Source organism: Odontesthes bonariensis, chromosome 21 (assembly GCF_027942865.1).
Source record: "Odontesthes bonariensis isolate fOdoBon6 chromosome 21, fOdoBon6.hap1, whole genome shotgun sequence".
NCBI classification, from domain to species: Eukaryota; Metazoa; Chordata; class Actinopteri; order Atheriniformes; family Atherinopsidae; genus Odontesthes; species Odontesthes bonariensis.
In genome coordinates, this window is record NC_134526.1 from 27,009,836 (window position 1) to 27,024,621 (window position 14,786).

At 41.7% G+C, this 14,786-nt stretch overlaps 1 protein-coding gene across 9 annotated transcripts in view; it reads right to left on the minus strand.

The window, feature by feature from the left end:
• The window catches only part of LOC142370750 (uncharacterized), a 58,023-nt gene that overhangs the window by 20,516 nt on the left and 22,721 nt on the right, over positions 1-14,786 (minus strand). For all 9 annotated transcript variants that reach the window (XM_075453198.1, XM_075453196.1, XM_075453194.1 and 6 more), the window contains 8 exons: positions 4,943-5,009; positions 4,484-4,549; positions 3,732-3,749; positions 3,300-3,344; positions 3,102-3,200; positions 2,862-2,958; positions 2,592-2,606; positions 2,328-2,372 (listed from right to left, as the gene is read on the minus strand). In XM_075453198.1, coding sequence (XP_075309313.1) covers positions 2,328-2,372; positions 2,592-2,606; positions 2,862-2,958; positions 3,102-3,200; positions 3,300-3,344; positions 3,732-3,749; positions 4,484-4,549; positions 4,943-4,981 — 424 coding nt within the window. In that variant the 5' untranslated portion in view covers positions 4,982-5,009. The remainder of the gene's footprint in view (positions 1-2,327; positions 2,373-2,591; positions 2,607-2,861; positions 2,959-3,101; positions 3,201-3,299; positions 3,345-3,731; positions 3,750-4,483; positions 4,550-4,942; positions 5,010-14,786) is intronic.

Consider the following 14,786-nt stretch of genomic DNA (forward strand, 5'->3'; position numbering starts at 1 on the left):
GGAGGATCGGATGGATGGAAGTCTGGACAGAGCAAATGAGCTGAACACATTCTTCAACAGGTTCAGTTCAGGAACAAGCTCACCATCCTCCCCTCCTGTTCCCAGCCAAAGAGACATCCCACCCTCCTCTGACCCACAGCTTTCCTGTAACATCTCCACCTCCACCTCAGTCATGGATTCTTCTGCTTCCACTAGTTTGTCTTCAACCCAATCAGGAGATGCTGCTGTCCCCTTTCCCTCCCCCTCCTACTTTTCTGTTTCTAGAAGTCAGGTGAAGAGGCAGTTGGAGAGACTGAACCGGAACAAGGCTGCAGGTCCAGATGGTGTCAGCCCCCGAGTCCTGAAGGCCTGTGCAGAGCAGCTCTGTGGGATTCTGCAACACCTTTTCAACCTTGGCTTGACCCAAGAGAAGGTACCACTGTTGTGGAAGACATCCTGTCTGGTTCCGGTACCAAAGAAAACTCACCCTTCAGACATCAATGACTACAGACCTGTTGCCCTGACATCCCACATCATGAAGGTCCTGGAGAGACTCCTGTTGACCCACCTGTGTAAGCAAACCAGCACATATCAGGACCCCCTGCAGTTTGCTTATCGCCATGGAGTTGGAGTTGAAGACGCTATCATACACCTGCTTCAACAAACCCACTGTCATCTGGACAAAGCAGGCAGCACTGTGAGGATCATGTTCTTTGATTTCTCCAGTGCATTTAACACAATCCAGCCTGATCTGCTTCGTCTGAAACTCCAGAAGACTCAGGTGGAGGCCTCAACAATCACCTGGATTAATGACTACCTGACAAACAGACCACAGTTTGTCAGACTAAAGAATTGTGTGTCTAACCAGGTGATCAGCAGCACAGGAGCACCACAGGGGACTGTACTCTCACCATTCCTTTTCACTCTGTACACTTCAGACTTCCAGTACAAGTCAGACTCCTGTCATCTATATAATATTCAGATGACTCTGCAGTTGTCGGGTGTATCAGAGATGGACAAGAAGCTGAGTACAGAGAGCTGGTGGACCGCTTTGTGGCATGGTGTGGGAACAATCATCTCATCTTGAATGTTAACAAAACAAAGGAGATGATTGTAGATTTCAGGAGAAACAGGGTCAGATCAAACCCTGTTTCCATCATGGGAGAAGAAGTGGAGGTGGTTGAGGAATATAAATACCTTGGTGTTCATGTGGACAACAGACTGGACTGGAGACACAACAGTGAAGCCATCTACAAGAAAGGACAGAGCAGACTGTACTTCTTGAGGAAGCTAAGGTCCTTCAAGGTTTGCAACAAGATGTTGCAGATATTCTACAAGTCTGTTGTTGAGAGTGTCATTTCCTCTTGCGTCATCTGTTGGGGCAGCAGCATCAGAACCAGGGACCTAAAAAGACTCAACAACCTGATAAGGAAGGCTGGTTCTGTTCTGGGGACGACTGTGGAACCTCTGGAGACAATAATGCAAAGAAGGATTTTGCATAAAATCAAGAGAATTATGGACAACCCTGAACATCCTCTCCATGAGACTGTTATCAGAAAACAGAGTCTCTTCAGTAAAAGGCTTCTTCAGTTTGGATGCAAAACGGACCGCTACAGGAAATCATTCCTGCCCACAGCCTTCAGCATCTATAATAACTCCTTGATTTAATTGAGCTACATCAACATTTAATTTCCCTCTGGGATAAATAAAGTATTTTTGAATTGAATTTGAATTTGAATAACAGCCATGTTTTCTACATACAGGAAAAAAGACGTATACGCTTTCCCGGCCTTAATGGTAGAATAACGCAACAGCGCCCCCCGGCTTTAAAGGTAGAAATCCGGCAATGCTTTCCCGGCCTAAATGGGTTAAAGATATGCTATTGTTATAGATAGATAACTTTAGATAACCATTTTTCAATTTAATTAATTGGATTTGATTGGATTATGATTACAATTAATTGAATTCCAATTGGCTTGAATTGGACTGTGTTATTGAAGTGCCTCGGGATGACATTTGTTGTAATTTGGCGCTATATAAATAAAACTGAATAGAATTCAATTGAATTTAAATGGAAAAGCTGTGCAGCTACAACACTTCCAGACTAAATGTGCAGGTGAGAGTGCAAAACATATCTATGTGGGCATGCCTGAAAAAAAATCTAAAAGATTTCCCAAGCTGCAGAGGACACTATAAAAAGTTACAGAACCATGGTTCCCGAGTGAAGAGGTTTGCAATAAAACTGGGATTACACAGCAGCAAGAAAGATTTCTAATGATTCAAATGCACAACATTGATATGAACCTCAAAAGCATTTGTTTGAAAAAAGAAAAAAGATTTAAACTTACTAGAGCCAGAAAGGAGTATATTCGCATAGTGCTTGCATACAGTTTCTAAAAAAAAGAAAAATACGGCAAGGATGAAAGTGAATTATGAAAGCAATACATTGGAAATGTTACTTAATAATAATAATAATTATAGCAATAATAATAATATCAACAAGGATAATTATTTACCAAAAAAAAAAAAAAAAGAGAATTCCAGACTTATAGGCACAACAGCAGCTAGCACATACACACATATGACCAACACAGTGCAGCATGTGTACTTACCAAAGCCTTCGCATCCTGTAATGCAAGAAAAGAAAAAAACACAAAGATGTGTGTGAATTAAAGAAAAACACAGTTTTGCAGCTCTTTGATAATGATTTTATGGCAGTTCGAATGAAAAATAAAAGTCTCCGATAAAAGTGAAACAATCAAAAGGATTTAACAGTAGTAGCAGATGGCGGCAATTCTCCAAATTTGTGTGTACAGTGGACCTCAGCCACAATAATAAATAAACATCATGGATTGTTAGAGTAGTATCTGTATGCGGAATACCGTCAGCTTCTAATTTCTTGTGTTTGGCCATCAAGCATCTGAAGTTAAATAAGGACACATTGCCCAAAGATTCCTTTTCACACTCACTGAAATCACCCTGTGAACAAACAACAACTTCATCAGATGCAATCCTTTTTTAGCTCAATGAAAACAAAACCAAAAGAAAACATAAAAACACAAAAGCAAATATGATGCAAACTTGAAGAAAACATAAGCAAAAATATGGTAATATTCACTGACTTGAACAGGAAGGCAATCACTCAGAATGCAACATAACATATTAGTGTCCTTGCATTCTTTTCCTTGGCAAAAATTTGATAAAGTGCACTCTGAGATGTTCTGCAGAGAGAGAAGGACATACACACACTGTCAACTATAATTAAGTCCAATCGGTATTTTGAAAAGAACTTTATTTCTGACCACTGTTTTTACTGTTACCTTGAAATCCTTTGTACTGTAAAGAGTAATATTTGGAGTTTTGGCCTTTGAAGATAAGAGGAAAATAAAGCAAATGAAAATCAAAATGAAGAAAAAATTATAACCAAATCGACACCTGAATATTTCAGTACAGTATGGGGTTGCTATTACACAGTTATGATAGCACAGCCTCCTTTTCCTTAAATTCTAGAAGAAAAAAATCTAATCAATTGACATTCTTTCAATCTTATATCATTATTCTATATTATCAACAAATCCCACAAAATACCAAAAGAAAAATCATAAACGGATGCCCATGATCCCATAATGATTTCATATACATGAGCCGTAGATGATGGAATATTCTTAGGTTTCACATTTTTACGTTGAGCAACATATTCTGGTTCAAAAGAACCAGACACATAAGCAACATAGCACAGCATGTGTACTCACCTTCTTAAACATCTTAGTCTGTAAAGCAAGAAAAGAAAAACAACACAAAAATGAGTGTGAATGGCATAAAAACACAGTTCTGGAGCTTTTTGGTGGTGATTTTACAGCAGTTCTGTCTTTTTTGCTGATTGCTAAACCTCTGCCGATCTGTCTCCTGAGAGACTCTACATCTCTAAGGTGCTCTTTTTATACCTAATCATGTTACTGACCTGTTGCCAATGAACCTACTTAGCTCCAACATGTTCCAACACTTTGTTTTAGTACCACTTACTTTTCCAGCCTTTTGTTGCCCCTGTCCCAACTAATTTGAGGTGATTTGCTGCCATCAAATTTAAGATGAGCTCATATTCTTCATGGAACTGGAAAATGTCTCACTTTCAACAGTTTACATGTTTTGCAATTAATTGCATTCTATTACTAGCTACTATTACTAGTAGTTGTCTTTTCCAAAAACACTAAAGAAAAAAACTGTATCGGATTTTGTCCACTTTTTCAGTCCAACAGGAAATTTCCCAAGACATTTGAGTTCAAAGACACAAAAAAGAGAATGCATTTAATTATTTCTGCCCCCCCTTGTTTTAAAAGAATTTAATGTAAACAATTTATCTGTCAATGGCCAAATTAGAGGCTTAGATTTATATGATATTTTGTGATATGATACATTCTAAATTGCTGTACCCTGATCAAATGGTAATTAGCCAAAAAGCTAAGACACAATACAAAGAAGAATGATGATAAAAATGAGCAGTTACCCAATGTTCCATTTGGAAATAGTCGCGACATCCCTCCTTTGACAGGTCAATTGTGGTCAAAACCACCTAGCACACAAACAGTGTTAACATTTCGTGTTAAATCACAATGAAACAACAATAACTTGCATAATTTTGTATCTGCTCAGGCCCACATTAACTAAATGTTACAGGAAACATTAACTTAGAGGCAGGGTTTGTTAAGCTATGTAATTTAAGCCATGTTGTCTGCCAGGTTAATCACATTCATATTAATCAAATGTATACTCCGTAGCTCTTGCGTAGAAAACAGTATCAGACTGCTGATACATGATGATCAAATAGACAATTCAAATGTGAAAACATTCCAGCTGCATTTATAACCATGAGCTGTGATGTGCAAAACAGGAATCCTAAATACGTTGCTGCCCCGTAAGTCCCAACTGAGATCTCCCGTCTCAGAGTTGCTAAGGTGACACTTACAAATAGGAAGAGGAGGCTCTTGTATCCACACAATGTCATGTTGCCACAGTGACCATGCAAGCGTACTCTGTTGTGAGACAGAAAGCAGAGCATACTGAACAGCAATATGTGTTGTATATTGTCAATATGCTGACTTGCAATAACAGCAATAGGGGTGGGAATCTTGGGGCACCTCACGATTCGATTACGATTCAGAGGCTACGATTCGATTAAAAAACGATTATTGATGCATTTTTAATTTATGTATATTGATGCACTTTTTCCACATTTCTTTTTGTCTCACTGAATGAGCATTCATCAATTGCAGTTCAAAAAACAGTGCATTTGTAGTAAGAAACAATGAGTTGAATTCATTTCCATTATATTTTATTAACCTTTATGGAAATATCCAATAGAAATTCATGAACATTTGAACCTTAGTGTACAGCTCAAGGTGCTTTTTGCTGCTTTTAGTGTTACAAAATTAGTTACAAATAAAACAAAATTGCTCTCATGCTTAAATGAACTACTACTGCATTACCAAGATCTCAAAACAGTAAATAAAATACTCAAGTCTCTCATTTTGTATCAGCAGCTTAACAATACATTCAATCTTCAATAAAACAAATGGTAGCATTTTGTGCTCAGGTTTAAATGAAAGAATGGCTCAAAAAAGTGCTTTTCTCCTTTTTAAGTTGTGTAAACATGAACGTATAAACATGAACGAGTTTCCCTGAGGTACAAATAAAAAAAAACTCAAGTCTTTTTGCATCCAAACCTCAACATTATGCAGGATAGGTCAAGTGTGCTTAGCTATTGAGAACATTCCATGTTCTTGTATAAGAACAGGAGTTGATCCACATGCTCAGATGAGAGTGCGCTGCGCTGTGCGGTGACGATGTCTCCTGCAGTCGAAAAAACCCGTTCTGCAGCAACACTGGTCCCTGGAATACATAGGTACCTCTTGGCAAGCCTGGAAATAAGAGGAAAATGTACCCCATTCCTTGCCCACCAGTCAAGAGGGTCCTCAGAGAGATGGAGAGCTGGAGTACTAGTACAGTACTTCTTAACTTCTTCTTGAGACCTGGTGTAGGCAGATTGGGGCTGTGGCTGCCTTTCGGCTTGAGTGAAGTGCTTCCCCAGCAGATCCTCCAACAGGGAAGATGAAAAAGCCTCCTCTTCCATCTCTATGCTTGGTGGGTCCTCTTCCCCTGCAGCAGGTGTTTGTTCCTCATCCTCTTGCTCATTTTGCTGTAGATAAACACATCATGAGAAAAATGGGTAAACAAAAAGGCTCAAATGTTTATCACAACTTCATCTTAACTTGACATTTGATACAAATGATTGAATTTAATATATTGGATTACAAATTATGTACAAAATAAATAAATGTTATATTATGCACAGAGTAACACTTTACAGGGAGTATTATATATTAATATACAATAAAAATTGCAGAATTACCTGTAGTTGTGCAGCAGCCTTAACAGTCACTCTGTCATAGGTCTCCTCTCGGTCCTCCTTCGACAGGAAGGGCAGGCTTTTAAAGCGAGGGTCAAGAGCAGCAGCTGTCTGAAGAGTTTGCTTCTCCTGCTCGCTGCTGTATCTCTTGCTGAGGTCCTCGTGTATGGCTTTCTTTATCTCCCTGACCAGTGGAGACACCCCAGGACTGTCTTTTGTCTCATTGAGGAGTTTAGCTTGCAGAGGAGAAATTAGAGAAATGGTGGGGCTCCTCTCTGCTTACATGACGGTTGTTGCATCCTTCAGGGGCTTGAGGGCTGCCATGACATCCTCAGCATTTGTGACATCAGCCTCACTGAGTGTGCATAAGTCTTTCTCTGATCTTCTCACCTGAGGGGAGAGGAGTGTGGCGGTGATGGCAGGCTGTTGCTCCAAAAACCTGCTCACCATCTCAAAGGCACTGTTCCATCTAGTACAGCAGTCCACCTTCAGTTTGTGCTTGGGGATGTTAAGCAGCCTCTGGTTCTCTTGAAGCTGTTGTGCGCCGACGGTGCTGCGGTGGAAAAAAGTGCCGATGCGTCTCACTCTCCCTAGCAGTCTGGCCACACTAGGCACCTTCAGGGCACGTTGAGCTGCAAGGTTCAGCGTGTGGGCGTAGCATTTCAGATGGCTGAAGTTTTCCAGCTGGGCAGCGACAACCATATTAGCTGCGTTGTCTGTAACGACAACAACGTCTTTCTTCGCGATGTTCCATTCATTTACAGCACTGCTTAGCAGCTCAGCCATATTAGCACCCGTGTGGCTTTCGTGCATTGCTCTTGTTTGAAGCACGTGTGCTTTCAGCTCCCACTCATTAGTTATGAAATGCGCAGTAATAGTAACGAATGATTCGGTGGCTATAGATGTCCACGCATCACATGTAACGGCGTGATTTCTGCTTTAGTCTGCTTATAGAGTGCCGGGATGGCCGTGTCGGTGAAATAGCGTTGGGATGGGATGACGTACCTCGGCTCCGTTGCTTCCATCATTCGCCGAAATCCCCAATTTTCTACAACCGAGTAAGGTTGCAAACCCATGGCTATGAGTCCCGCGATGCCTTTCGTAATTCGCTTGGCCTTTTCCGATGTGGGTGGCAGCTTACTCAGAGCGTCCTCAATTGTTCTCTGGCTGCTAGTAGCATCAGCAGCCGGCTTTCCCACCTCCTCCGTCGGGTGGAATCGTGCTGTGTGACTTCTCATGTTTGTTGTGTTGCCAAAGTATTTTATTTTAGCGCGACAAATCTAGCACACAACGTAGCTTTTGTCTAATTCTTTTCCTCCATCCACGTTGTAAAATCCAAAATTCTTCCACACATCTGCTTTTAAATGTTTAGGAGCAGGTCGGATCTCACGACGAGGTGGGTTGGTTAGCTCAGCCATGCTTGTTTTTGTTTTCTGGGGACGTGTGCGGTGGATGTGTGCTCTCGGTCCGTTCCCTGTAGTATCTCGAAGACCGCACTTGCTGTATTAGTTCCGCTTTACTTGGCTTATTTGAATAATCGGAATTTGGATGTTTGTGAATCGTTCTCGATTCTTCCACGGCCGAATCGATATTAATCTAAAAATCGGAAATTTCCCCCACCTCTAAACAGCAAGTTGGTCCCATCTTTCCCGCAGAAGTTTACACGGGCTGAGACAATAAAGTCAACCATTGCTATTATTTTTTTGCTTAAACCAGTCAGAGACTGCCAGTGCCCTGTGGAACAGTTTGCTGATCCTGGACCGATGTCACAGTCACAGAAGGGTTTTATTGAACAACCTACACTGAGGAGTGGATAAAATATTGAAAACACAAAGAAAAAGCACTTTCCCTGAGGGGTGTTCCACAAAAGTAGCTAAAGAAAGCCAGGCTGTATCAGGAAAGCTTCGCTTAAACTAGCACCATGTCCCAATTAAGCCTCAAGTCGTTCCACGAAGCCAGTTTAGCTGCATCTCAGCGAGGCTAATCCAAGCGAGGCTTACATAGCCTGGCTAAGTGCGAGTGCACAAGGAACGTAAGAAGCCCTGACGAGTGGATAGTGGAAAAACGGAAATGGCAGAAAAGGAGAGCAAGACAAGAGTTTTTATTTTTTCGGCAGCTGAACAAATAATGCTTATGGGGCTGTATGAGGATTTTAAAAGTGTCATCACCAGAGATGGTAATACAGCTGCGATCAATAAAGCGAGGGAAACGGCATGGCAAACAACTGCCGACAGACTAAATGCGTAACTTTCATACCATTGGCAATTGTTACACGTTTATTTCACTGTCCTCATGTATTTATGCTCTCCTCTTGGTGTTATAATTTGTTACATGTTACATAAAGCATGTTGAATTGTCTCTGTATGAGATGTACTGCACAAATATACTGGTCCTGCTCAGTTTATTAATAACCCAATAATCAACACGCATCATCATACTTTGTGACTATATTATCGTGAGTGTGTGACCCGCATATTAATTTTTCACTGTTACATCTCAACGGGAGCAATCTTAACAGCCAAAAGCGTACCTGGCAGCAGGTGAAAGTAAAGTGCAGGAACATATTTAAGAGTGGTAAGTAGCCTTTGAAGAAATGTGTTTGTCCAATAAAGAGAGTACCAAACTAGATATGGAACACAAGAAACTGAAAATAAAAAAGATCCCGCTAGAGATTATGAAACTGGAGAGGGATGTAAGTATGAATTCAGATAAAGGAGAAGGTCGTGGTATGAACTGTATTTAACTCTTTTCTCTCCACAGCTTGAGAAACATGTAATAATAATTAAACAATTCAACACAAAAGGTTCCACCCCAAATCCTGAAATACAGCATTTCAGACATTCAGACCTATCATCATCAACTTTATTATATAGCCTTTTAACACAGCCGTGGCTGAAACAAAGTGCTGTACAACACAAAATAAAACAAGGCTTAAAACACAAGAACAATGTAAAAACAACAATAAACAACAACAATATTAAAATAATAAAAACAATACAACAACACTAGAAACAGAGTCTCATGCTGGGTTAAAAGCCAGAAAATAAAAATGGGTTTTAAGACAGGTTTTAAAAATGGGCAGTGAAGGGGCTTGTCTGATATAAAATGGGTGGGGTCGTTCCACAGTTTAGGACCAGCAGCAGAAAAGGCTCTGTCTCCTCTGAGCTTCCGTTTAGCCCTCGGTACCTCCAGGAGCAGCTGATCAGCTGACCTGAGGCACCGGGCAGGAGCATACGGATGGAGCAGCTCAGAGAGGTAAGGCGGGGCGAGTCCATTTAAAGATTTAAAAACAAACAAAATAATCTTAAAATGGACTCTTGAATGCACAGGCAGCCAGTGGAGGGAGGCTAAAATGGGAGTGATGTGCTCCCTCTTACGTGTTCCAGTCAGGAGGCGAGCGGCAGCATTTTGGACCAACTGGAGACGTGTGAGGGAGGACTGGCTGACTGGCTGATAAAGTGCATTGCAGTAATCCAGCCGAGATGTGATGAAGGCGTGGATTACTGTTTCAAAGTGCATGCGTGCGAGGAAGGGCTTCACCTTTGCCAGCTGCCTGAGATAAAAAAAGCTGGACTTCACTACTGCACAAATTTGCCAGTCCAATTTAAAATCACTGTCCATCTTAAAACCCAAGTTTGTGACTGTTGGCTTCCTGTATTGCACCAAGGGGCCCAAGTCAACAGGAGGAGATTCACAGGAGCCACTGGGACCAAACACCATCACTTCTGTCTTCTTCTCATTACATTTTAAAAAGTTTAAGGACATCCAGGCTTTAATGTCCTCAAGACATGACAGAAGTGGTTTCATAGAAAAAGCATCCTTCTTCCTTAAGGGCACATATATTTGGCTGTCATCAGCATAGCGATGGAAAGAGATACCATGCTTTCTCAGGATGGAACCCAGGGGCAGCAAGTACAGGGAAAAAAGCAGGGGCCCTAAAATTGAACCCTGCGGAACCGCATATGACAGCGGAGCAGAGCGGGACTCAGAAGCACCAAGGCTTAAACACATGGTTCTGTCTGCCAGATAGGACTTGAACCAGTCCAGGGCGATACCAGAGATGCCCACTAGGTGCTGCAACCGAAGCACCAAAATGTTGTGGTCCACCGTATCGAAGCAGTTAAGTCCAGGAGGATAAGAGTCACATAGTCTCCAGAGTCATTCGCCAGGAGGATGTCATTAAAAACTCTTAATAAAGCTGACTCTGTGCTATGCAGTGTTTTAAAGCCGGACTGGAAGACCTCCTGGACATCATGCTCATCCAGGAATGATTTTAGTTGAGTATAAACAACTTTTTCCAAAATTTTTGAAATAAAAGGAAGCTTGGAGATGGGTCTAAAATTGTCAAGCACACCAGGATCAAGACTGGGTTTCTTAAGCAGGGGTTGCACCACAGCATGTTTAAAACTTTGGGGGACAACACCAGAAGACAGACTGCTGTTAATAATGTCCAGAACCAACTGCCCAATACTAGGGAAGACCTCTTTAAAAAAGTGAGGCGGGACAGTGTCACAGGGAGAACCTGATGGCTTAATCTGGCCAACCACATAGGCCTTCAGAGACACAGGCTCAAACAAGTCAAACACAGCCGAGCAAGGAGCAGGGTCAGAGGGGTCAGATGCAGGAGTGGAGATGAGAGCCCTTGCAATAGTAACCTTGTCCATGAAAAAGTGCAGGAAGCTATTTCACATTTCGGGGGATACCTCTGTGCACCCAGGCTGGGGGGGGGGTTAAGAACAGATTCAACTGTTTTAAATAGCACACGGGGGTTGTGACGATTAGAGTCGATAAGGTTAGAAAGGTATTCTCTTCTGGCCTCTTTTACAGTGCTCTGGTAGCAGCGCCAACAGTCCTTTAGGATTTGGTGGGAAATCTGCAGCTTGTCCTTCTTCCACCTGCGTTCAGCTTTTCGGCACTCCTGTCTCGCTGTGCGAGTTCTCGCATTAAGCCAGGGCTCAGGTTTGGCTTTGGGCTGCACAGTTTTTAATGGCGCCACAGAGTCCAGTATGGTCCGACAGGAGGAGTGAAACCGAGAACTGAGCTCCTCCGTATTTGCAGATTTTGAACCAGAGGGGACACACAGCTGATTAAAAGCAGACGAGAACAGACCGGCAGTGACAGGGTTAAAAATCCGACGGCTCCGAGCAGGAGCGCCAGATTTAACTGCAGCGCGAGAAAAGGCAGCTTCAAACAGCACAGGCAAATGATCAGAAAACACATTGTCACAGATTTCCAGGTTGGACACAGACAAACCATGAGAGAGGACAAGGTCTAATGTGTGTCCATGTTCGTGTGTGGGACCAGCCACACACTGCACCAAATTAAAAGAGTCAATGAGGCTTAAAAAGTCCTTCACCAACGGCTTGTCAGGACAACACACGGATGTTAAAATCCCCCAAAAGGAGAACACGGTCATACTTGGGCATAATTTCAGCCAGCAGACCAGAGAAGTCATTTAAAAAAGTCCTTATTGTATTTGGGGGGCCGGTAGATGACGGCACACAGCACCGGATCGGAACGATCCACCTCAAATAAATTTGCCTCAAAACTGGAAGAGGAGGATGAGACTGCGCGCTGCTTGCATTTAAAACCATTTTTAAAAACAGTCGCCGTTCCTCCTCCACGGCCCGACATCCGCGGGGAGTTAAGATAAGAACAGCCAGCCGGTAGAAGGGCTGCACTCACCGGCAACGATCCAAGTCTCTGTCACGCAGAGAAAATCCAGGCCACAAGAGTTGAAGAAATCCCTCAGAATAAACGTTTTGTTTGCCAGTGATCTGGCGTCCACCAGGCCGATCCTGGCGGGCTTCGGGGGCTGTGGTTCGGCGGATCTGCAAGACCATGGCAGCGTCTTCAGGAACTGAAGGTTTACTCCACGCTGGGAAAGCCGAGGAGGGCCGCGGCGGCGGCTGGAATCCCTCGAATGATCCAGTGACAGGAACAAGGCAGGGATCTATGGGATCCAGGAAACGGCGGGGCACAACAAAAGGGTGGATTAATCCAAGTCCTGTTCGGGAAATGGTCGAAGATCCTGCCAGCCAGACTTTAAGCTTCACCAGCCGACCGCCGCGTTTCCGAGGCGACGGAGACGCTTCCGCCAAGAGGGTAGGGCCAAGGCCCGGTAAAGGTGAGTCGGAATTTTTCTGCCCACCATGTTCAAACGCACCCAAAGAACTGACATTATGTCGAAGATCTAAAAGAAATTGGCGATCATACACCAGCAGAGACCTATGGCAAAAAGAACATGTAGATCGATATATAGATAGAGTTACAGGCTCTGGTCACGGCACAAATAGTGACGCACTTGTACATTCTGTAGATCGGAGACTTTTGCACGTTTAGTAAAGTGCACAAGATGCTGATTTTCTATAAAACAAACGTTCATTAACAGATCATTTATATGATCCGTTTGGAAAGATGATATCATATCATATGATCTTTCTGACACTGAAATGTAAAAGTTCAGAAAGCTCTTTCATGGGACTTTCTGTGTGGGTCATGTGGACGCACTTTTTGATTTTACTACATTATATCTTCTTTCCATGTATAGTTTTACTTCAACAAGTTACACACAGTGACGAAAATACATCCAGAATTGAGCCAAAGTTATATCAAATTAAACCATTCTAAGAGCAGAGTCTCTTAGAACAAAAAAAATAAAAAAATTCCTTTCACTATGTATGTTGCATAGCCTCGTTATTAAATCCACAAGCTGTGTTTCCAACCAGATGCCGAGCAAATTTAAAGCAAAATTTTATAAATGTCACAATTCAAATTCCACCGCCTGGTTATAAGCAAATAAAGTATAAATTTGGGTTCAGACTAGAAACCTTCCGACGGTAGGCCAAACACTATCTCCCGAGTTGCAACGACAAACATTTCAAAGAAGATGATGAACAGAAGATGAACAACATTAGCCATGCAGTCTATGCAGGCTATGAGACAAAGTGGAGACAGATATTTGGGAATTCTTCGTCAATTTGTCCTGATAGTTCTCAGCAATTGTCAGCAATTATAGGCTTATGTTTACAGCAGCAAAACTTCCACTCCCCTTATGCTCATCAGCTCTTTTTTTTTTAAAAAAAGGTCAAACTTTTGTTGCAAAGATTTAAAAAAAAAAAAAAAGTACTTTTTCTATCATCATTTTCTACTGCACAACTTCAAAAATGTATATTGATAAACTTGATGTAAAAATCACCACCACCAGGGAAGACAATGGCATAGAAACAGCACTTCCTGACAACAGTATGTGGCAACGTTATATTGGGAAATATTCCAATATAAATATTCAATGTGTTTGTTTTTTTTAATATATTTACCATGATGTGAGTTTTTTTTATTCCTAAACCTAACCAGCAGCTGACAGCAAAGTCGAAAAGTGGAAACTTCTTGGACAACATTGAGTCGGAATTAGGTTTTGAGCTGAGTTTCAAGCCTTCTACCTCCTTAAAATCAACTTTGAATGTGTTTTAGCTGTGCAAAACAAGCCCTGTTGGGATCATTTGTTAAAATTATTGCATTTTTTTGGCTTTGGAACTGAAGTAATTTTACCATTTTTGGTGAGGGGCCAACAGATGCAGGCACAAAAATTGTAGTAAATTTACAATTTTTTTTTTTTTTTATCTTCTATTGTGAAAAAGCCAAATTTTGAGCACTGGACAGTCAGAGCAATAACTGTTATATACAGTATAGTCTGAGGAAATGACCCAAAAACAAAATTATCTGAGTGATCAGAGAGTGAAGTGAAAAAGGGGTGAAAAAAAGAGGGGTCATCAACATTTGGGCCATATATATTAGCAATGCATAGACTCATATTTTGGATCAATAAGTTAACTATAATAAATCTGCTTTCTGGTTCTATAACTGTGTTATTTACCGTGAAATTTACTCTTCTACTTAATCATAATGGCTACACCTCTTTATCTGGAGTTGTAACAGGCTGGGTACACATGAGGAAACACTGGTGAGAACATCAGCTGCAGTCTTTGATATATTAATCTCCTGTAATAAAACAATGTCTGCCTGTAGATCCTTCAATCTATTGGAGATTTTTAAACTCTTCTCCCTGGACCCAGCTCCATGCACATTCCATGAAATAAACCTTAGCGTGGACATGCTCAGACTAACGCAGTGAGTGCTGGAGGCTTGCTAAAAGCATTCCGTGCGTGCATGTACATATATGCATGCATGCGACTGATTGTGCTTCTGTTCTGAGTGCTTGTGTGCTGTCAGTGCTGTCTAAGCGTCGTGTTTAATTACGTGTGCTGCTCAAATCTCTATCTGTGCCGTGCATGTTAACATTAATATGACGTATTAAGGTTGAAACACAGCAGGTTAGGGAAGAGAGACAGAAGAGAAACACAGTGCAAAAGAGTAGAGGTATGATAGAAAAAAGCCAGAAACA